The following is a 20,266-nucleotide window of genomic DNA, read 5'->3' as shown; positions in this document are numbered from 1 at the left end:
CTAGACGAGAAAGACGGTCGCGGCGACTGCGGCCACAGCGGGCCAGTAGCCGAGGGCCTCGATCATGCCCCTCATGCCAAGGCCTGCGGGACTGTCCTGCTCGGGGACAGTGGTGCCGTTGGGGAGGGTTCCATTGATGAGGATGGTGATGTTTCCCTTGTACTCGGCGACGGTGACGATGGACTTGTTGAGAGCCTCCCAGCTGCCGTTGCCGATGAGCTGGTCGTAGTAGGCGGTATCGTTGTTGTCGTCGCATCCGCAAACCTCGTATCGGCCGCATCCGCAAATAACGTCGCGGACTTCATCCTCGTCGCTCGTGTCGTTGTGAAAGTGGTACTGGTGGGTGTAGGGGTACATATAGGCACCGTACAGCCAAACGCCGGGCCAGAAGGCGAGGGCGCTGCCTACCAGGACGAAGGGGAGGATACCGGCGCCGGGGCTTCGGTTTCCGGATCGGTAGGGAGCGACGGCACCACCAGGGTAGTATCGACCGCCGGCGAAGTTGGGCTGGGGGCCGGAGCCACTTCGGGAGCCACCGCCTACATTCGAAGTTCGGGAGCTGCAGGTGAAGGGTTAGTGAGGATTGGACAAAGGATGTTTGGGGGTACTCACGATCCGCCGTTGTTCTTAAAGCTGCTGCTTGAACCTGAACGATATGAGCTTCTAGAACTTCCTGAACGGCTGCTTCCGCTTCCAGAGCTTGAACCTCCAGAGCGACTGCTGCTACTACCTCCTGAGCTTGATCCGGATCGACTGCCGCCGGAGCTTGAGCTTCCGCCGGAGCTGCTGCTTCCACCTCGGCTTCCACCAGAGCTGCTGCTACCACCACCACCGCCACCGCCGCGTCCTCCGCCGCCGCCACCGCCACGACGCTTGAACAGCTCGTGCTCGTTGGCGCTGGGTTCGGACTCGATGCGCTTGATGCGACGGGGCGGGTCAATGACGGATGCGGCCGCCGATGTGACCAGGGTGAGGTACAAGAAAGCCAAGTCGAATCTCATTGCGAATAGGTCTTTGTAGGACGAAGGATGGGTAGGTCGGTAAAAGGTGCGCGTTGTGTCGCAAGAATCAATGCAAGAAGCGCGTGTAACAAAGAAACGCGAAACAGTAGCTGATGTTGATTCTAGATTTGCCGATAGCAGGTTCTGGAGTTTCGGGGGAGGTTGCAGGCCCTTTTAATATGGGAAGGGTCGTTTGATGTGACGCTAGGTGCTTTGCTGACGGGCCGGGATCCTTTGTTCCACTAAGGCACAAAACAAAGTGCCGGGGTGCCCTGGACGGTGTGGGTGTGTGTGCCTTTGGATGATCGGACCGTGAGATGGATGATCTCAGAGCGAGAGGCGATAAAACAGTGATGATGTCGTGGAGCCGGTAAGGGTTGTGATCGACAACTAGCAGCAGGGACGAGCTGTGGCTATGAGATCACAGAGCAGTGCGTTTTGATGCTCTGATGGAACAGGAATTGATCGCTGTTGAGTGCTCGTGTAATGATGGGAAGAGCAGGGTCAAGTTCTTTGTTTCAAGAAAATGTGCACGATGGCTTCTTTTTAAAAGGGAGAGAGGTCTAGGCATCTGGTGGCTGAATGAGCTGAAAAGAATCCAATTTCTCACAAAAACAAAGCTAATCTCCAAATGACCTCTTTTTTTACACTCTTGGACCACAGGGAGCGAGCTAAAGTGATGGCGTCGGGTCGTTTCTGGCAGTGCAACAGTGAGAAAAAAAAGCACACTAACGAAGCGGCCGCCTGTGGCGTAGAGACGCTCATTTCTTGCAGGACATGTCGCTCGCATTCGGCGTCTTGTTCCGTGGAAATGGACCTGGCTTCTGTTGGCTGTCATAACAAACATGCCATTGGCCCAGTTTGTTTCTGTGCTTTCGATTTCTTCCAGGCCCTGGCTGCCTTTCAAAAAGAACCCCGGTTGCCTTGTGATGAAGTTGCATGGGTTCCGTTTTTGTGGCACAAGCTTGTTGGTGTTAAGCTTGCAGGGAAAATGCAGCGTGAGTGCATCATCCCGGGCTTGTGATTGGCTGTTGCTATGGCTCGTGCGACAAGGCTTTTTCTAGGCTGACTTGCAAATCCCTGTGGTCACAGACGCCAAACACCGCCATGTTTGGGTTTGGTGGCTGAAGAGTTGATCTTTTTGGGATTGGGAAAGGTGTTTGTTGCCCCGGATCTGATTGCCTTGTGATCGTAGGGCTGGCTGACTGGCTGCCTCATCTTGGCATTTGGAGATGGACATGATGACAATTGCAATAGAGTTGGCCGCAGCAAGAGGAAGCACAGCAAAGACTAAGTTCTTACTCTGCACTGCAGTGTCTGTTCCGCATAACAACCAACACGTGTAAGGTCGGTCGCCTTGCAGGATGCAAGCCAGTGTAGCAGGTTTACTCCAATGGATGACCTCCCTCAAGGTTCTGGCTTCCTGCGTGGGCTGCCTCTACTGCTGTCAAAAAGAATGCCCGTCTTGCAGAAGCGAGATGGTCAAGTGACTGCCTTGCCCCTCTTGTCGGGCAAAAAGACCTCCCATAGCCACAATCTAACTCCTTAATAGGCATCTCGCCAATTCCGAGGAGATGGTAGCAGAGCATCTGGAGGCTGTGCTGAAAGACCACCTTCTAGAAGCATAGACTAGCAGTTCGGCCAGTTCCCATCATGGATGTCAAAATGTCTGGGCTTGGCCACAATCATGCAGCCATGGTCCCCGCCCAGGAGCTTGGCATCGACCCCCGTCGATCCGATGAAGGGCATGCGGGCTGACGAAACGATCTTCACTAACAATTAACGTTTGAATTCGGGATAGCGTCACTGATCTGCCAAAACCTCTCAGCCTTGCTGCAGATGAATCCTTCTACTGTCATGGGGCAAATAACCTTGATTGAAGTAGTATTTAATTCTCAAGGTATAGCTGATCAGTGCAAGGTTGCTTTGGCTACCTCCTTGTGTCAACTAATGTACTCCATCAATCTGTAGTAGATGATGCTGAAACTAGGCGTCAAACACGAGATACCACACATAATCTGCCTCGAACAAGGCTCATCTTGTAAGAGTCTAAGCATCTTGAAACCCATTCCGTGTAGCAGGCAGAATCCAAACTAAGCACGGGTGCACAGTAGACTATTGACATCATGTTTGGGTTAGCCTACATGAAAATATTCGCTGGTGCCTTGATGTATGCAACGCCCAGCCAGACGATCGAGATTGCATGATGGATATCACACTTCTGGCAACATGGTGCGCTCCACTTCAAGACTGTCTGTGTATCATTACATTCAACGAATGACCTGCTTGAACTCCGGTGACTTATAGCGATTATAGCGTGATGCAGTAATTAATACAAGAGATAAGGGCACTGCCACTGAAAGACGAGATTTGTCCAACGGAAGACCAACTAGGAATGTATCTGAAAGGCCGAGCACGACAGGTACTTGAAGGCCGGAGCAGGCCCGTGGATTGTCGTGCCGTAGGGAGCCCCGTTGAGGCCAAAGGCGAAGACGATTGCAGGTGCCCCCATTGAAGTCGATGCGGTGTGCCATGGCGAACTTGACCGGTGTGATGTAGCACCTTGCCGTGCCCAATCCCTTTATGGACTGGGTGATTGAGAAAACGCCTTGTGTGCCGATGTAGCCCTTGCTGCAGGACGGGATGGCATTGTCAGAAGAGTGCTTGGCGCAAATGTGATTGCAGACAGGGTAATGCCTACCAGAAGCGGTGAGCTTCACGTTTTCCTTGAAAGTGAAGCGGTTTAGGGTCTAAGGAGCGCTGCCGTACCCGCTGTTGACCTTGTCTCCGAAGCCAGAGTTGATAGTCAACCCAGTGTACGCAGGGGGTGCCTCGCTTGTTGCGGTGGAGGCAACTGTGGTGGAAGAGATGTCGTTGACGATTCGGCCGTAGACGTTGCAGTAGCGAGATACAGATCAACAGACGCGTAAAGAAACGAAACGTAAAAGCATAGACCGACGTCTTCCACGTACAAGGACGAATGTTCGGTTCGTAATGTCGGACCTAGCTCAACGGTATGAAAGGCGGTACAGTCCGGGGCAGTTGGCCGAATTGAAGCCAAGGACGCCACAGAACACCATGGTGTGACACCAGAAGTAGTCAAGCTATTGATTCAGCCTACAGTGGCGTTGTCTAAAGGCTAACAGTCGCGCCAAAATCTCTTGTAGACTGCACGCCCAGCGCTGTCAGACTGCATTGCTTTTTGCGGTCAGCGTATCCAAACCAGACTTCAATGCTGGTTGAATCTTTGAGTTCATGTCTAATGCCAGCGGATTGTGTGGAGTTGATAGCTCCACAAGGTTGGACTTTGGCTCCTTGGGTAGCTGACTGGAGCCCCGTTGAGCCTCGTAATCAGCTTCAACGTCGACTACAAGATTTCTGTTTCCTGGTCACGTTCTACAGCAGACAACTCTGCTAGAATGATGATACGATCCCCATTGGGATCCATCACTAAGCTGTGATTTGGGTGGAGATATCGGAGACGGAGGAGGTATCCTTGACTCTTTTATGAAAGCTGCATATTGGAAGGCCAGAGTCGAAACTCACAAAGGATCATGAAACGTTGTGAGTCTTTGGCATATGAAATCCCTGTCACTTCTCAAGGAATATCATTTCCAATTTCTTGAGCACTGTGTGCGAACATGGACGAGTGATCGGTGAGCGAACACACGCGCGTTGTTCTTGTCCAGGTATTGTTTTTGGTCGATCTCTCAACTGCAATACGGTGGACACCATGACATAGGAGACCATAGTTATATTTAGTATCTCTTGCCTAATTTGAGCGAGTCGTGAGAGGGCAAATATACAAGCCGTATTCTCGTTCAGGCTTGTTCCTGACTGATCTATCGATCCTAATACTTCTCACGCTACGTGACACAGGAGACCATGGTTATGGCCGATATCACTTACCTGAATTGAAGAGCGCAATGCTTGAACAGAAACTCCAGGAGGACAGCACCATAAGCATATATATGGCGAGATGGTTTCTTCTCTATTCCAGCTATTTCCACACCACACGCTTCCTCTGACGAGTTGACAACCTGCCTTCTTCTGATCAAGCAAGACCTGTCACCCTCCCAAGCGAGCTATACGACCTGACTTATCACATACACTCATCACAGACATCCCGCAAGATGTCGGAAGACGCTCAAGCCCCTGCGCTGGACTTTTCCCAAGACACAGATGTCGTTCCGCGCCGTCGTGCAAGGAAGGTCATTTACTTGCCTAGTGACCTCACCGCAGCTGAGAAAACTGCCCTCCTCGACTTGGTACAGGCTGGAGTTGATGTGCGGGCCGGAGAACGAGTGGCAGTCACCCGTGCCGATTTTGACAACTTGATGTCGCTTGTTTTCAGCAACGACTGGAACACAAGCATCGAGATTAGCAACCTCGCCAACTTTCCCCCGAGGGGGTTCGAAGGCGAGACCATTCAGGTAGGGAGATTCTCGCGAACTCAGCATGAGCCGAGAAGCGCGGAGGAACCCCCCCTAGAGCGACGCGAGGGCGCCCCGGTCTTTCTCTATATTAAACCCAGATTCACACGACAAGATTTCTGGTTTTCCTTCGTCGATGCTGCCAAGAAGAAGGTTAGCGAACGCTACGTTGACCTGCGCCCTGGGGCAACACTGACAGGCCTCAAGGCTGAGCTTATCCAGCATCTTGACGATCGAGAGTCGGAGCGAGTGCGATCGTTCAACTCGGCCTCCCTCCTCATCATTGGGCGACGAAGAATCGCCAGATTTGCAAGACTGGGGACTTTCAACCCCCCTAATGTCCTTGCCAGAGATCTTCCTAAGCGGCTTGTTAGGGTGACGCGCACCCAGGAACACATTGCAGCCATCGGAGACTCTTATAAGAACGAGGCAAAGTTTGAAAGTGGGGAGGAGGTTGAGACTGAGGAGGAGGAGGAGGAGGAGGTACCAGTGGAGCCGCTGGCGAAACTGATCGTATCTGAAGAGCTGTGAGATTGTTAATCTTGCGTTAGCTTTCCCAAAGAGCTCGGTAAGTCATGGATGGTTGAGCAGCATTGGGTTTTAATGCTGCTGTGTGTCTCTTTGCGTGTTCTTTGATCTTATGAACGACCAAGACGTCATTGAAAAAGAAGAATAAATGGTTGAGAACGTATTGATATCACTAGTCTAGAATAGTTTCTTTATTAATTTTCTTTCGAATATGCATTGTTCTGACATGTAATGTGAAATCCCTACCTACAAGTAGTTAGTACCTCTGAGGATGAACAAATGAATACCCCTTTCTAAGCATCTACACAGCCAACTCCATTCAAGTCCAGCAACCCCTCGTCCATGTTCCGACATGCCCACTTGGCATCCTTGCCACTAGGAGGTGTGACCGTGACGTTCTCAGCCCGGATATTGTCGCAGGACTAGATTCATTAGTACATGTACAGGTGAGTGCGAGAACAGAAACTTACGTCTTCAGAACTGCAGATGAGAGATCCAACTACAGGGTCATTCTTCTTTGACACTGTGCCCCAAAAGTCCTTGAACAGAATGTCTGTGAGAATAACCTTTGATGGATCGGCTTCGCATTCAGCGGCGCTTACGGCACCGTAACATTGGTCAATCTTGATTGCGCCGTCGTTGTTGTCGTTGAAGAAACGCTCGTAAGTGACGTTTCGTACACGGCCTTCACCACCACCACCAATCCACCCTTCTGGCTTCTGGACATCAGCACCGGGCCAGACTTTGAGACGAGCGCCGTCTGTTGCGTTGCTCATAGAAATGTTGTAGATGTACAGGTTCTCGATATTGTCAAAAACTCCTGGGTATTGTCCAAGAGAGCCTACAGAGATACCGTGGGATGAGTTGCAAACAAGCCCTTGGACGATAATGTTGGTGCTGTTGGGCTTGAATGATACGCAATCATCATCATGGTCAATGTAGGAATTCTGGATGACGATGTTGTCTGACCTGTATGTATCCCAACCGTCGAGGTTCTTGGCAAAATTCTTTGATGTTGAACGTGAGAAAATATCAATGTCAGAGATAAGAATGTCTGAGCTATTGGCGATGAGGTTGTGCCACTGGCCAAACATTAGTACATCATCATGTGAAGGTAAAAAATCAACTCACATTGGGAGACTGCCGAAGCTTGAGACCAGTGATGGAGCCTCCCTTCCAGCCATCTGTCACAAAAAGAAGCGGACGTTTGACTTTGCTGTCTGCGGCGTGGGCATCGTACCAAGCTTGGCCGTTGCCATCGATGGTTCCTGTGCCAGCTCCATAGAGGTTGATGTCCTCGCCACCGAACAGCCACCAAGAAGAGCCATCCTGGAACGGGAATTGAAAAGTCCTAGGAAGCCAACGTTCAACGTCGTCACAGAACTTGACAGTTCCAGTCAAAGCAATGTCGACATGCTTGAGGAATCTCAAGTCCAGCTGAGTGCAGATGGTGTACTCCTGATCAAGGACCACAGTACCACCGTTGTTGCACTTCTTAAAGGCACGGAGAATCTTGGATGCATCGTCACCACCCTTCTTACCAGGCTTGACGAAACACGTCTTTCTGCGAGGGGATGAGGTTGGGAATGCCTTGTATGGTTGGAGGGGAGTTGGCTCGTAGTGGGGACGCTTTGGGGTATGGCCAGCATCGATGAGTTCGGCCAACGCCAGAAAGGCGAGGACGATTGTAGGTCTCAGCAGCATATTAGAGATAATTTCTTTTGATGGGTCAGATGATCTTGGCTTTCGGGGCAGTTCTTCACCGAGCTCTTTGTGTAAACGTCCTAAGCTCTTATAATAGCACACTCGTTGGTGACCTTCGGGACAGTTTTCCCCGTCGAACGCGGTCTGACTTCAGCCGAGAACATTATCAGAAACCCAATCTCTCGGCAGTCCCACTCTCCTCCACAAAGTCGGCCCATCTCCATGCCATCCCCATATTCCCCAGGTGCTTAATGAGGAGCTTCAAGCTTCCCCGCGTCCATTGTCGATCCCCCAACGCGCGGCTGAGCAAGGTTCGGTAGAGTTGTTCCACCAATGGTTTCTCTAACTCGCTTACATCCGAGGCCAAGGTGAGCATCGTTGCCGGTTTGTGGCTCGGAAGATGTCCATGATTCGTGGCATAAGTAGGCCTAGCTGGACAACAGCAAGGTAATATGGAAGGATTCAGGCTAAACTTGACTGATCATCACCATCTTAACCTTAAGCTTGCATGTGATCTTTGTGCGGGGGAATCAATTATGCTTATTGACTGATTGACGGAGGATCTCGAGATGAAGAGAATGAGCCGATCTGGGCAGCCTGCAGCCCGGGTAATTCCCGTGCCAGTAAAACCAAGACCCGCCGGCAAAGGCATTCCGCGCGCCAAGAGGAGCCATGACTGGGGCCCGAGTCCTCGAATGTCGTATTGGGCGTCATGTTGAACGACATCGGAGCTCCTCTGTTCAAACACCATTGGTGGCTGACCTTGGCTCGTGTACCCCCCCTGCGAGAGCCGTCTACCCGAGCCCAGACTCTGCTAGCGAAGTCGCAGATCTGTGGATAAAAGGGTCCATGCTTAATGGGCTTTGTCCACTTTTCAAAGTGGTCTTATCAATCTCGACTTCTCAGGGTTCTCCCCGTTCTTTTTTTTTCTCATCTGCACTGATCAGGAGATCCCCCTTTGCTGCAGAGGACGGACAAGTGAGCTTCTAATCAAAGATGGCTTCGAAAAAGCTGTACAACTGGTCAGTCATGGCTGACGGCTTCTGAATGACGGTAACTGACTCGGGAAATTAGGTATTGTGCCATGGTGGCGGCACTTTGCATGGTGCTCTACGGTAAGAGCATTTATCTTTCCGCGTCTCGTCAAGATTCATACTGAGCATGGCGCATAGGGTACGATGCTTCAGTTTTCAACTCTCTCCAGGGCTCAGATAACTGGTTTGAGTGGGTTGACATGGACCCGGTGGAGGATACTTATATGCTTGGGTTAAGTAAGTTGGTTCACTCTCCATGCAGATCTACTGGCGATGCCTTTGGAGGTTTGGCAGCTGACACTCTACTTTCAAGTCAACACAAGCTACACAATCGGAGCCATCATCTCTGGCTTCTTCATGGGCGGTCCCCTCGCCGACTACATGGGCCGTCGCTGGGGCATGTTCATCGGCTGCTTTATCACCATAATAGCGACTTTTATGCAGACCTTTACTCCACACCACCAGATTGGAGTCTTTATCGCCGGCCGTGTCCTCATTGGCATCGGTCAGGGTCTCGCTCTCACTGCGGCGCCTGTCTACATCGGAGAAGTCGCTCCGGCCAACATTCGAGGAAAGGTCATGACGATCTGGCAGATGAACTACTCGGTTGGGTCCTTCATCGCTTACTGGATCAACTATGCGTGTTCCAACAACCGTGAGAGTATGGGCCAGTGGGATTGGAAGATGGTTGTTATTTTCCAGATTCTCGTCCCTGCCATCGTCTGCGTTTCTGTCCTCTGGATTCCTGAGACTCCTCGATGGCATATCCAGAAGAATGGCAACGTGGAGGCTGCTAGAGCTGCACTTGCAAGAATTCGAGAGACTGAGCAAGAGGTTGAGGAGGAGCTGCTCGCTATCCGTGGTGCTATCGAGTACGAGAAGGAGGCCATCAGGGGAGTCTCTTATTCTGCCCTCTTCCGGGATCCCTCAGTCCGAAAGCGAATCATCCTCGCCTTTCTCCTCAACATTGGTCAGCAACTGTCTGGACAAGGCACTCTCAACTCGTACTCTACGACCATTTACAAGAACGTCTGGTCAGACAAGAAGAAGATCAACCTCATTAACGCCCTCAACGCCACCTTTGGAATCATCTTCACCCTCAACGCTATGTGGACTTCTGACCGCTACGGCCGTCGCTGGCTGCTCATGGTCGGAGCCGTCGGAATGGGTGTCTGCATGCTCATCGTCGCGGTTGTCGGTTTGGAGACGCCGACGTATGAAGGCAACGTCAAGTCCGAGTCGGTTGGCATTGCCATCGTCTTCCTATTCTTCCTCTTTGCCTTCTTCTACAAGCCCTCTTGGGGAGCCACAGTTTGGATGTGGACCGCAGAGGTGTTTTCCATGAACATCCGTGCTCAAGCTGTGGGCATGTGTTCTCAGATGCAAAACGTGGCCAACACCATCTTCCAGCAGTTCTTCCCTACATTTTTCAGGCGAGAGGGCCTCAAGTGCCTCTTCTTCTTCATGGCCATCAACTTCTGCCTTGCGGCTTACGTCTATTTCTTTATCCCCGAGACGAAGCAGGTCCCTCTGGAGGAGATCGATACTCTGTTTGGTGGTGCTTCTCATGCTGCCAAGGGTGGCGATATGCTGGAGGAAAAGGCTGCTGTTGAAAGCACGGCTCAGCCATCGGGTGTCGAGGTTGAGAACACTTCTCAGGCAAAGCAGGCCAACACCAAGGAACAGACCGTCTAATATCGAAGCCTGTGGACAAGGGGGCTGGACTGAGCTGGATTAGAATAGCTAAGAACTAGGAAATTAGTATACTACTGGTCCTAGGTGCCAGCTGTTACAGCCTTCCGAGCACTAAGGAGCTAAAGGTAGCTCTCATATGCATTATCCTGAGCCACCTGACTATCTGGGTCCCGCACAAGGTCGAATGTCTACGTGATAGCAGTTTCGAAGAGTAGGCAAGGCAATCTCTTTTTGGTGGAGGATGATGCTGGGCTGGCCAGATGGGGTGAGAAAAAGGACTACCGCAAGCGATGCAGGATCCTATCTAGTCAGGGTGAAACAATTAGAGAGAGAAAATATGCAAGATATGCCCCCGTAAATTATTTGCCCTTCACAAAACACTATATATGGCAAACTCGGCACATGCCCATAACTAATATGGTCTATTCGACTTGCTATTATGACCACCCAAACTCCCTCCTTACCCCCCTATTTGTAGACACAGATTGCCTCTATCGCAGCTTAAGCCATTCCAGACCGGATGGGCTATCCTGTATCGATTTTTCCGGGTCCAGATCAACAACAAACACGGTTCCCACAAAGGTATAGTGATCCCCCAGTTTGCGGAGTAACACAGGTTGGTCGTAGTCCTTGAGCACGCAGAGTAGGTCGCCTTCCCGTACATCCAGAGGTCCTCGTCCAAGGTATCCCCTCTTAGTCTCGAAAATTGAACGATTCACCATCTTCCCACACATGAGCGCTGCATATTGACTAATTTCTTCTACCTGAGACTCTTTATCTGCGAGTGGATTCTCACTGAGCCCTAGTTGTGTTAGATCTGTGTCTGGGAAGGCCCACCGGTAAAGCTGGGTCTCCCAACCGTTGGGAAAAAGGAAAGAGTCTGAGGAATCCCAGCCGCCCAAGTTGTCAGGTTCGTGAGCTTTCCCGTAAGTACTTGCCATGGTACCTAGTGCAAGAAGTGTACAGACCATGGCTCTTGTTACAGTTGCTGAATCCTTCTTGAAGAGTAGGCGAGCAATAGCTTGCCAGGATGTGATGCCGGAGATGTAGTGTGGATGCCGGGATGAGTAGTAGCGAAAATATTTTCCAATCTTAAAGGTTTCCTCGGCAAGAGTACCTTGGCCGATGAAACCGGAAACGTGGGAAACTGGTTCGATCTCAGCTCCCAAAACGACAAGGCTTCCAGTGTTTCTGTCTAGATGTGGATATCTGCTTGGATCCTCTTGAAATAGACTCCGGAAGGCCGGAAGGTGCAAGATCCTTGTTGAGTCCTGTAGAGCATTCTGGGGGAAATTTGGTGCCCAGCTTGGAAAGTCGTCCGAGGATCCAAAATACCCAACACCCGCGAGCGACAGGAAGCCGAGGGGTAGGATCGGCGACTGTTCAAGTAGGATAATTTGCTTGCCCCTAGGTTCCAAGGAAGCCTCTATCCAGCACTTGACGAACTCGGTATACACTTCAGTGACGCTTTTGGTGTAGTCTGGCTTCATAGAGATTTTAGAGATTGCCAGAAGCCCATAGATGTAGTCCCTTGGATCTGTGGCGACGAGCCGTGCCGCAGCGATTGATTCCTTCCAACTGGGGTAAACAAGGTCTTTTGCCCAAGATCCTCTCATTGCTTTCACGGCATCGTTGTTTGCTGTGGTGTACCTGGCATTACGGATTGCGTCGATGCCATGATGGGGCGGAAACCGAATAAGACCATCCCAGACGGTTTGGCAAAGAAATTCCGGCCTTTGCACCTCACCCTTATCAACTTTGGACTCGAGCTCAAGTGCTGTATAACTTTGTGCAAACATAAAAAGGTCTTGCCGAGTTAGAGTCGTGCCACCTAAGCTGAATAGACGGAGTTGACGAGCAAGCACGACTTCTTGGTAGATCCATACTCGCTTCCAGTATTGGTCCAGAAAGAGATCCATGACGGAGTTCCATGCATCATTTTTGAAGGGAAACTTGGCGTCCGATGTCTCATCACAAAGACTGGGGTATCGTTGAAGCCACTCGAGCTTGAATGGGGGCATTTCGAAGATACCGTATATGTCCTGTTCATCACGGTCTTCAGGGAGGGGGCCACTCGGATAATGCCGAGCCGCCTCGTCGGCGAGTGTCTTGATGGTTTGAAACGCCAACGAGTAATCTTTCTGGCCAACCCATGCGTAGACAGCTTCAGCGCATATGAATATGTGGTGCATGAACTGGACTTGTTTCGAACGCTCCTCGTTGTCTTCCTGGTTGATGCAGATGGCATCTACCCATAGATATTTAATGGGAGTGGAAGTTCTTCCAATGTTCCCACTCCGGATGCGAGACAAGGCAGAGGCCAGGTTTGGAGTGACCTCTACGTCTTGACCCTGGAGGATAATCTTCTCGAGACCTTTCTTCTCGCCCCAGACGTACGAGAGCGCAAAGTATTTCGGGTTTTCGTCAAGCGAGACTGTGATGAGTCCCCAGTCCTCGGAGCCATCTGAGGGAACCTCCAAGAGCCGAATCTCGGAGGTGCTCGGATCGAGACGTCTGTAGAGAAGGGGGACTGCTGTCTCCATGGTGAATGAAGAAAGGCATGGGAGTAAGATGTTTGATGGAGAATGCGAGAGCTGAGTGCCGGTGCAAGGGTGATGGCAATCAGGATTGTTTGGGGAAAGGATGAAAATGGAGGAGGACGGGGTTGTGGGGTTGAAAGAGGGATAACGGACAGGAATTCAAGAGGAAAAGCGCGCAACTCAAACTAGGTGTGAGCGACCAACCGCCTTATCGCTTATGAAGATGGCATAGGTAGTTTCATTGGTTGTAACATACATGCAGAGATGCATGGCTACGTGTACGTGGGTAGGAGGTTGCCGTTGATAGGCCGAACCCGCATGATGACTACCTCGTCAGCCGCGGCTAAGTATAGTCACCTATCAGAAGTCTCCATTGGGGTGCACAATAGAGAAATATCGATGCTTGGGGGCTCCCAGATGAATCCTTTGACTGGATCTTCGATTGGATCATCATTGTTCTCGCCGGGTGAGAATAGTTGCTCGTTTAGTTGTGTCACTGTTAGACTTGACAATCAAATTGCACCTGACCGTTCATTGTCAGTGGTATTTTCAGTAGTCAAGGCTCAGAGCATCGACAATGCCCTATTGGAACAAAATGCGTAGTTTGAACTCAGTTGTGTAAATATACAATTTGTCTCGCTATGTAAACTTTATAGGACCCCCCTGCTCTCATGCACAGCACTCATAGCTTGTAACAATGATCCAACCTCTTTTGAAGATCCACTTTGGCTTGTGCAACCTCCCCTTCAAGGTCAAAATTCGCAATAATACCATTTCTCTCGTTAATCTCACTCTCGATTTTGGCCATGTCGCTACCAATGCCATCTGCCAGCCACTCATAGCAGTCTCCGATCCATCTGCTGCTCTGCACAAGCCACTGGGACCGTTCCCTGCGACACTCGTCGAATGTTTCGAACACGGAGGGAAGATCTCGGGAGCTGTCGACGTTGGAGAGTAGCTCGGCCAGGAATGCGCTGTCTTCGATGCAGAATCCTGCTCCGGCGCCGTGATGGGGTGATGTTGCGTGGGCGGCGTCTCCGGCGATGCAAACTCGACCCTTGTGAAAGGTTGGGGCTGGGTGATCACCGAGGTCAAAGATAGCCCACTGTTGATTGGTAAGTCTATGCTCAAGACAAGCATTACAAAAGCACTTACCACTTTGAGCTGTTCTTCAGTCAAGCTTAGTAGCCCAGTGACTGCTGACCCGTAGCCGGCAAAGTCCTTCAGAGCATCTTGGCGGCTGGCAACACTGGTTGTTCTGCTGTAGTCCTCCCAGTCTGTTGGGGATGTGCGAAAGGCTACGATGTTGAGCTTTCGGCCATGGTCGACAGGAAATGTGAGGACATGACCACCTTTGCCCATCTGAAGAGGTGAGTCTTGGTACTGGCGGATGAGAGGGCTTGCAAAACTTACGTGGATTGTGGCATTGCGTGCCTTTTCCTCTCCGACGGCTTCAACTGCCTTTTCCATAGGCACCATGCCTCGGTAAGCGTACTTGTAAGAGTATGTTGGGTGTGCTGAAGGGTGATCAAGGCCGACGACTAATTGTCGTACACGAGACTTGATTCCATCACAGCCAATAACGGCATCAGCAGAGGCGGTTGTCCCGTCTGCGAATGACATTGTCACCTTTCCATCGCTCTCAGTGATACTGTCTAAGCATTTGCCAAACACAGCTTGGTCTGCTGGGAATAGCTTGGCCAACTCGTCGAGATAATGAGCCCTGTGGACGCCATTCTGCCCCAGACTGCTGTTGATGGTAAATCCGGCGCCTTCATCCTTGGTGCCATCGACAAAGTCGAACCAGACTTTCTGCTTTGACGGCCAGCTGTTGCGGGTGCAGACCTTCTCGAAAGCCTCGTGCACGCCGGGGTGGCAGAACTCCATAGCCCGGACTGCATTTGGCGTGAATGATACACCAGCACCAATCTCTTCGAACCGTGATGCTCTCTCGTACAGTTTCACTGGGATGCCACGGTGGTGCAGAGCGATAGCGAGGGTTAGGCCGGCGATGCCGCCACCGACCACTGCGATGTTGAAGTCTTTTGTTGGAGCCATTGTGGAGGTGAATGTTGCTGAATGTTGCTTTGCATGGACTTAGCTCAAGCCAAGGACTGATCTCTAATTATAAACCCAACTGGGTGGCCTTGTGGAGCGCGGGGAATGCCATCGGTTGAGTGGACGTCATCCGGAATTGCTCTTGGTCCTGAGAGATGGGGACACTCCGTCCTGTTAGTCCCCGGGAATGCCGTCATAACCGAGAGTGACGAGGAAGAGGTGTTGTTGTCGCAGGGCTGGCTATCGGAATTCCCGAAGACCCCTCAGGAGGTTAGTGTAAGTCCGTTCATCTCCCCGACGCCACCCCGCCGAGCCTTGCTGCCGCATCATGGCATGCCGAGTCCCGATGCATTCAAGTAAAGCTCCTGGATAAATCATGGGCAGACCGGCGACCTCCAGATTAACTGATCGTACGACTGGGTCACTGTGAACTGTTGTCCGTGACTATAAGAGCCACCCCGACCCCTCCGGTCTAGTGTACGGAGATAACTTGACACAACGACAGGGGAAATGCATAGCATTCCGTCAATTGCCTACAGTCTTTGCCATCTCAACATATTGCATGCCATGCTACCGGTGGACAATTCTACGAGCGGATAAAGTCCGATGAGGCGATTTTGCACCCTTTACAACCGATACATGTCTACATGGGATGGCTCTCGGTCTGCGTCCGGGCGTGAGGCTTGAGCAATGGCGTCTCAATAACAAACATTCTACCAAGGCCTGGATTCAATGCCAGCTGAATTCACATGGCGGAGAACTCGTATCATCTTGATACATGGTGTTCTGGCCCATGCTGGTCTTGGCACCATTACTTGCTTCCTCGGAGTCTTGTTCCTCGGAGCTGACCCCTGGTGCGGGCATGTTTTCGGCAAGTATGTCAGCCAATGCGGTTTCACAGCAAACCCCCAACATGCAGCCAAATCATGCTTAAAAAGTTGGAGATAACCGAGACACAAGCCGGACTCGTCTCGGGGTCCGAGAGTTGAGGGGAAGTTGGAGGGTATGTTTCGAATCTTGGAGGAGCGTCGTCATTGACGATGGAACTAGGTGGCGAGCATTGCACAACATGTCTTGGATTTCTCCTATGTGTGATGATAGATCGACTGTCTCTCTCAGTAGTTAGCAGTTCGCTAAGTCAAAGCGGCCAGGTCCTACAAACGTCAGTCAACTGTGAATGTCCATCATTTGTCAAACTCACAATAAAGACCTGATAAGAATCCCACTTGAATCCCCACTCAGAGTCGACCGGAGTCAAATGTCCTCTCGAGGAAAAGACAAGAGTCTTGGTTTGTCCGTCCAGTAGCCCTAGATCTACGGACCCGTGGATCTCAACCTGGTCGGGGTTGTTACCGTATGGGGATGCGTCGCGTATCGTGTGCTTACGCCACGAAATAGTCGCCCACAGGGCTTCCATTGCGGCAGTGATTTCTTTCTTAGTTAGTTTCTACCAAAGTATCTCGGCCTGGACATTCTCACCTGCTGTGCCCTTGCACGGCTGCGAGTCTAGGATAAAGGCCGCATCCTCGGTGAACATGTTGACGTATTCCGTGGTACGTTCCCGGATATCGGACAACTTGAAGTACTCGTCCAAGAATCGATGTACCCCATCACCAAGCTTGGCCTCTGTAGATCTCTGTGGCTCCATGTTTGCGTCAACAAGGGAGGGTATTGGAAGCTATTGGTGGTACAAGGAAAAGCAGGCTGGGCTGGAACCTGCGCTGTTGAAACCCCTCATTCACGACTCCACACGGCTTGTAGTGGCAACGCCTTATTCACGCAATTATGCTTGATCATGTCTTATCATACTTGTGCATTATTGAGAGCGATTGAGGCGTAGCCTGTTAAGCCTCTACCACGGAAATTGGAGTCCACGCGTAGCTTGAACGCCTTTGGCACGATCCAAACGTTGACTCAACGACCAGACTCGTCACCCCGTACCCGACCCCCTTCGGCAACCGGGTCACAGACAAGGGCCACACCAAAAGGGGACTACTTTGCAATGCAGGCCATGCAATTGGATAAGCTTATCTCTTGGGTCCAGGGCTCACACGGCGCGAAGGATCTCGGGGAGAGATTGTTGGCCAGCTCGGCTGCTTGTGAACCAATAGCTCCGCACCAAACCTTGATTCTTTGCGGTCTGGATGCAACCCCACGGGGGAGTCTAGCCAAAGCCAGACCTTGCTTTTCCCCGCTTCCCCAGATCCTTACTCGGACCCCCGGGGAATCCGGGGTTTGAAGCATAAAGGGATGCCGTGGGTGGATGCCGACATGGATGTTCCGAGGAGCAAGGTCTTGGAGGAGAAAGGGTTTATATCTGTCGTTGGCCTTCCTTGTAACGAGTCGTGATCATCAGGGCTCTTGCTCGATTCATACTCACCCACTGCTCTTGAACTTCACTCACCATGAAGCCGTCTACGGAGCATCGCGATACCATTGAGGCACACAATGACTCAGCTCTGCAGCATGCTGCTGAGAAGGGTCAGGTCGCTACAGACAAGTACGCGTTCTTCTCATTCTCACGTCTTCATTTCTGACGTGTCGCAGATATGGCCAGCCTCTAGTCGAATATGACCCCGCCGCTGAGCGTCGTTTGTGCCTCAAGATCGACCTCCACATCGTCCCTACGGTTGCAATTCTTTATCTCTTTTGCTTCATCGATCGAGCCAATATTGGTGAGTAAAATCAAGCCATGAGAAAGACGTCGGCCTGACATCTTCTAGGCAACGCAAAGATTGCCGGTTTCGAGAAGGACCTTGGAATGAAGGGATACGACTACAACATCCTCATCACCACCTTTTACATCTCCTACATCGTCTTCGAGATCCCCTCCAACATCCTCTGCAAGTGGATCGGCCCCGGCTGGTTCCTCCCCATCATCACGCTGCTCTTCGGCATCGCATCTCTGGGCACGGCATTTGTCAACAACATGTCCCAGGCCGCTGTTGTGCGCTTCCTGTTGGGTATTTTCGAAGCGGGAATGATGCCCGGTATCGCTTACTATCTTTCTCGATGGTATCGTCGTGCTGAGCTTGTTTTCCGTCTTTCGCTGTATATCGTCATGGCACCGCTTGCTGGAGCTTTTGGCGGTCTTTTGGCTTCAGCGATCCTCAGTCTCGACCATTTTGCCGGTCTTCATCGATGGAGAATGATTTTCGCCATTGAAGGAATCATCACGATCGGTCTCGCTGTGATCGGTTTCTTAACCCTTACTGATCGCCCAGCCACGGCTCGTTGGTTGACACAAGAAGAAAAGGACCTTGCGATTGCCAGAGTCAAGTCAGAGCGCGTTGGAAGCACGGCAGTTCTCGACAAGATTGACAAGACCAAGCTTCATCGTGGACTTTGGTCTCCCATCACGCTCAGCACTTCCATCATCTTTCTGTTCACCAATATTACGGTTCAGGGCCTTTCGTTCTTTCTGCCAACGATTATCAAGACAATCTACGAGGACAAGACGACGATTCAACAGCAGCTTTATACCGTTCCTCCGTATGCTGTCGGTGCATTCTTCACGCTTTTCTTCCCCTACCTGAGCTGGAGGATGGATAAGCGACAAATCTTCTTCATCATTACTGCTCCGATATGCATGGTCGGCTATGCCATGTTTCTGGGATCAAAGGACCAGATGGTCCGCTACGGCGCAACCTTCCTCATCGCTTCATCCGTCTTCTCGCATGGAGCCCTTAGCAACGCTCAAGTTTCGGCAAACGTGGTCAGCGATACAGCCCGCAGCGCAGCCATTGGTATGAACGTCATGTTGGGTAATGTGGGTGGCTTGGTTTCCAGCTGGTCATTCCTCCCATGGGATGCACCCGATTTCCACATCGGAAACGGCCTGAACCTGGCCACGTCTGGTACTATTCTTGTTCTTAGCACGGCGACTCTTTGGTGGATGATGAGGGATAATAAGAAGAGGGAGAGCTGGAATATTGAGGAAGAGCTCAGCGGCCTGACTCAGGAGGAGATTGAGGACTTGGACTGGAAGCATCCTGCATTCCGCTGGAAGCCTTAAGCTTCACTTTCAGCATGTGCTACATGACGGCACCTCTCTTTTTGGTTGGTTCAATCGGCCGATTGATTCATTGGAGGTTGGTTCTGAAGTTCAGATGCCGACACAATACGACTCCCTTACAGTATGCCTCATGCATATAAACGCTTGTGTCAATCGTATCTATGTTGGCTATCAATGCCTGACCCAGACTATCACATCACCATAAAGATCAAGTGCACCAAAGCGTGATCGCGTGTCACTGAAGTCGCTGTCTGGAAACTGACGGGGCCAATCCATCCTGGCCTCCCCAAGAACGAGCTCTGGTTAGTTCTGCACAAGACAATCCTCGAACAGGGCGGAGACTACTGCTCTATGTGGATACTTAATATCGGTCCAAGGACCAACCCATGGTCTTAAAAGTCAGCGAACTGCAACCTTTCACTCGACCACATATCCTCCTCCCGGGGAGCAGGAAAGCTATATACGATCGCATACGAGCAGATAACTTGCAACATTGGGATCATCAAACTCGAATTAACTTTCCGTGATATTTTTGAGAGCGCGTGGGATTCCCAAGGAGCACTCTGCCAATAGGTACCATATTTCGCGCACGGGCTAGGACCGGCCGGAGAGTATCATTGTCTCTGTCACCTCTACCCAAGCTGCGTAATATGGCGTTATCAAGCCAAGGATGGTCGTTTGAGCTTGTAGCTATATCAGTAAGGAAGGCCGAACGAAGAGGGTAAAGTCGGAACAGCAAGTCTTGATAACTGAAACTGGCACCGAGGTTCTGTCCAATTTTTTGTGCAAGCACGCGTTTCTCAACCGAGACAGCTCTTGGGCCAAAAATTGCATATCTTACCTGCTTTCATTATGGTTAGCTGCTTGGTAATATTAGTAAGTGGCTGGTGGCATGAACGTAATGCGACTGATTCGATTTGATGGCCTCTTTGCAGGCCACCCCTTGGTAGACTGCCCGAGTAACCAACACTTCCATTCGCTCCAATACAATGCTCATGCGGCCAAAAATCCGTCTCCAAAGTGGAATCGGTGTACATGATAGTTATGATTGGGTCAGGAGAATTCCTATTTGGGAATGCCGAAATGGCCAAGCGAGACTGGGCTCAGGCTTCGAGGATATCCCCCGCCAACTGTACACTCTTGCCAAGATCAGGCTGCGAGGAAATCCAATATCACAGGCTCCCTGACGCCGTTTCCAACCACAACCCCAGGCCGTGTGATGACATTGCAGTTCAGCTTCTGCACAAGAGTGGGGGAG

General features: G+C 51.1%; 6 protein-coding genes and 1 pseudogene across 7 annotated transcripts, besides 1 other annotated feature; 2 read left to right on the top strand and 5 right to left on the bottom strand.

Annotated features, from left to right (window-relative positions):
• Positions 1 to 1,127, bottom strand: NCS54_00174300 (Hypothetical protein; the record flags this gene model as incomplete). Its single annotated transcript, XM_053147361.1, has 3 exons — positions 731 to 1,127; positions 613 to 646; positions 1 to 559 (listed from the first exon to the last, which is right to left on the bottom strand). The coding sequence occupies exons 1-3, from the start codon at positions 999 to 1,001 to the stop codon at positions 1 to 3; spliced, it is 864 nt and encodes a 287-aa protein (XP_053003336.1). The 5' UTR covers positions 1,002 to 1,127.
• Positions 1,128 to 6,255: 5,128 nt separating this feature from the next.
• On the bottom strand, positions 6,256 to 7,678 carry NCS54_00174200 (annotated as a pseudogene). Its single transcript has 3 exons — positions 7,094 to 7,678; positions 6,433 to 7,044; positions 6,256 to 6,384 (listed from the first exon to the last, which is right to left on the bottom strand).
• Positions 6,256 to 7,678: a sequence feature.
• Positions 7,679 to 8,662: 984 nt separating this feature from the next.
• Positions 8,663 to 10,395, top strand: NCS54_00174100 (MFS domain-containing protein; the record flags this gene model as incomplete). The annotated part of the gene is made up of 4 exons (XM_053147360.1): positions 8,663 to 8,688; positions 8,741 to 8,781; positions 8,839 to 8,937; positions 9,014 to 10,395. 4 exons carry the CDS (start codon positions 8,663 to 8,665, stop codon positions 10,393 to 10,395), a joined length of 1,548 nt encoding a protein of 515 aa, XP_053003335.1.
• Positions 10,396 to 10,886: 491 nt separating this feature from the next.
• Positions 10,887 to 12,938, bottom strand: NCS54_00174000 (HET domain-containing protein; the record flags this gene model as incomplete). Its single annotated transcript, XM_053147359.1, has 1 exon — positions 10,887 to 12,938. One exon carries the CDS (start codon positions 12,936 to 12,938, stop codon positions 10,887 to 10,889), a length of 2,052 nt encoding a protein of 683 aa, XP_053003334.1.
• A 679-nt stretch (positions 12,939 to 13,617) lies between these two features.
• On the bottom strand, positions 13,618 to 14,993 carry NCS54_00173900 (FAD-binding-3 domain-containing protein; the record flags this gene model as incomplete). Its single annotated transcript, XM_053147358.1, has 3 exons — positions 13,618 to 14,040; positions 14,091 to 14,297; positions 14,349 to 14,993. The coding sequence occupies 3 exons, from the start codon at positions 14,991 to 14,993 to the stop codon at positions 13,618 to 13,620; spliced, it is 1,275 nt and encodes a 424-aa protein (XP_053003333.1).
• A 1,133-nt stretch (positions 14,994 to 16,126) lies between these two features.
• NCS54_00173800 (Hypothetical protein) lies at positions 16,127 to 16,641 on the bottom strand (the record flags this gene model as incomplete). The annotated part of the gene is made up of 3 exons (XM_053147357.1): positions 16,127 to 16,147; positions 16,195 to 16,424; positions 16,473 to 16,641. 3 exons carry the CDS (start codon positions 16,639 to 16,641, stop codon positions 16,127 to 16,129), a joined length of 420 nt encoding a protein of 139 aa, XP_053003332.1.
• Positions 16,642 to 17,398: 757 nt separating this feature from the next.
• NCS54_00173700 (MFS domain-containing protein) lies at positions 17,399 to 19,008 on the top strand (the record flags this gene model as incomplete). Its single annotated transcript, XM_053147356.1, has 3 exons — positions 17,399 to 17,493; positions 17,541 to 17,668; positions 17,717 to 19,008. 3 exons carry the CDS (start codon positions 17,399 to 17,401, stop codon positions 19,006 to 19,008), a joined length of 1,515 nt encoding a protein of 504 aa, XP_053003331.1.
• Between the last annotated feature and the right edge of the window lie 1,258 nt (positions 19,009 to 20,266).

Source organism: Fusarium falciforme, chromosome 1 (genome assembly GCF_026873545.1).
Source record: "Fusarium falciforme chromosome 1, complete sequence".
Taxonomy (NCBI): domain Eukaryota; kingdom Fungi; phylum Ascomycota; class Sordariomycetes; order Hypocreales; family Nectriaceae; genus Fusarium; species Fusarium falciforme.
The sequence above is the reverse complement of the archived record's forward strand: the minus strand, read 5'-3'. Positions and strand labels throughout refer to the sequence as shown.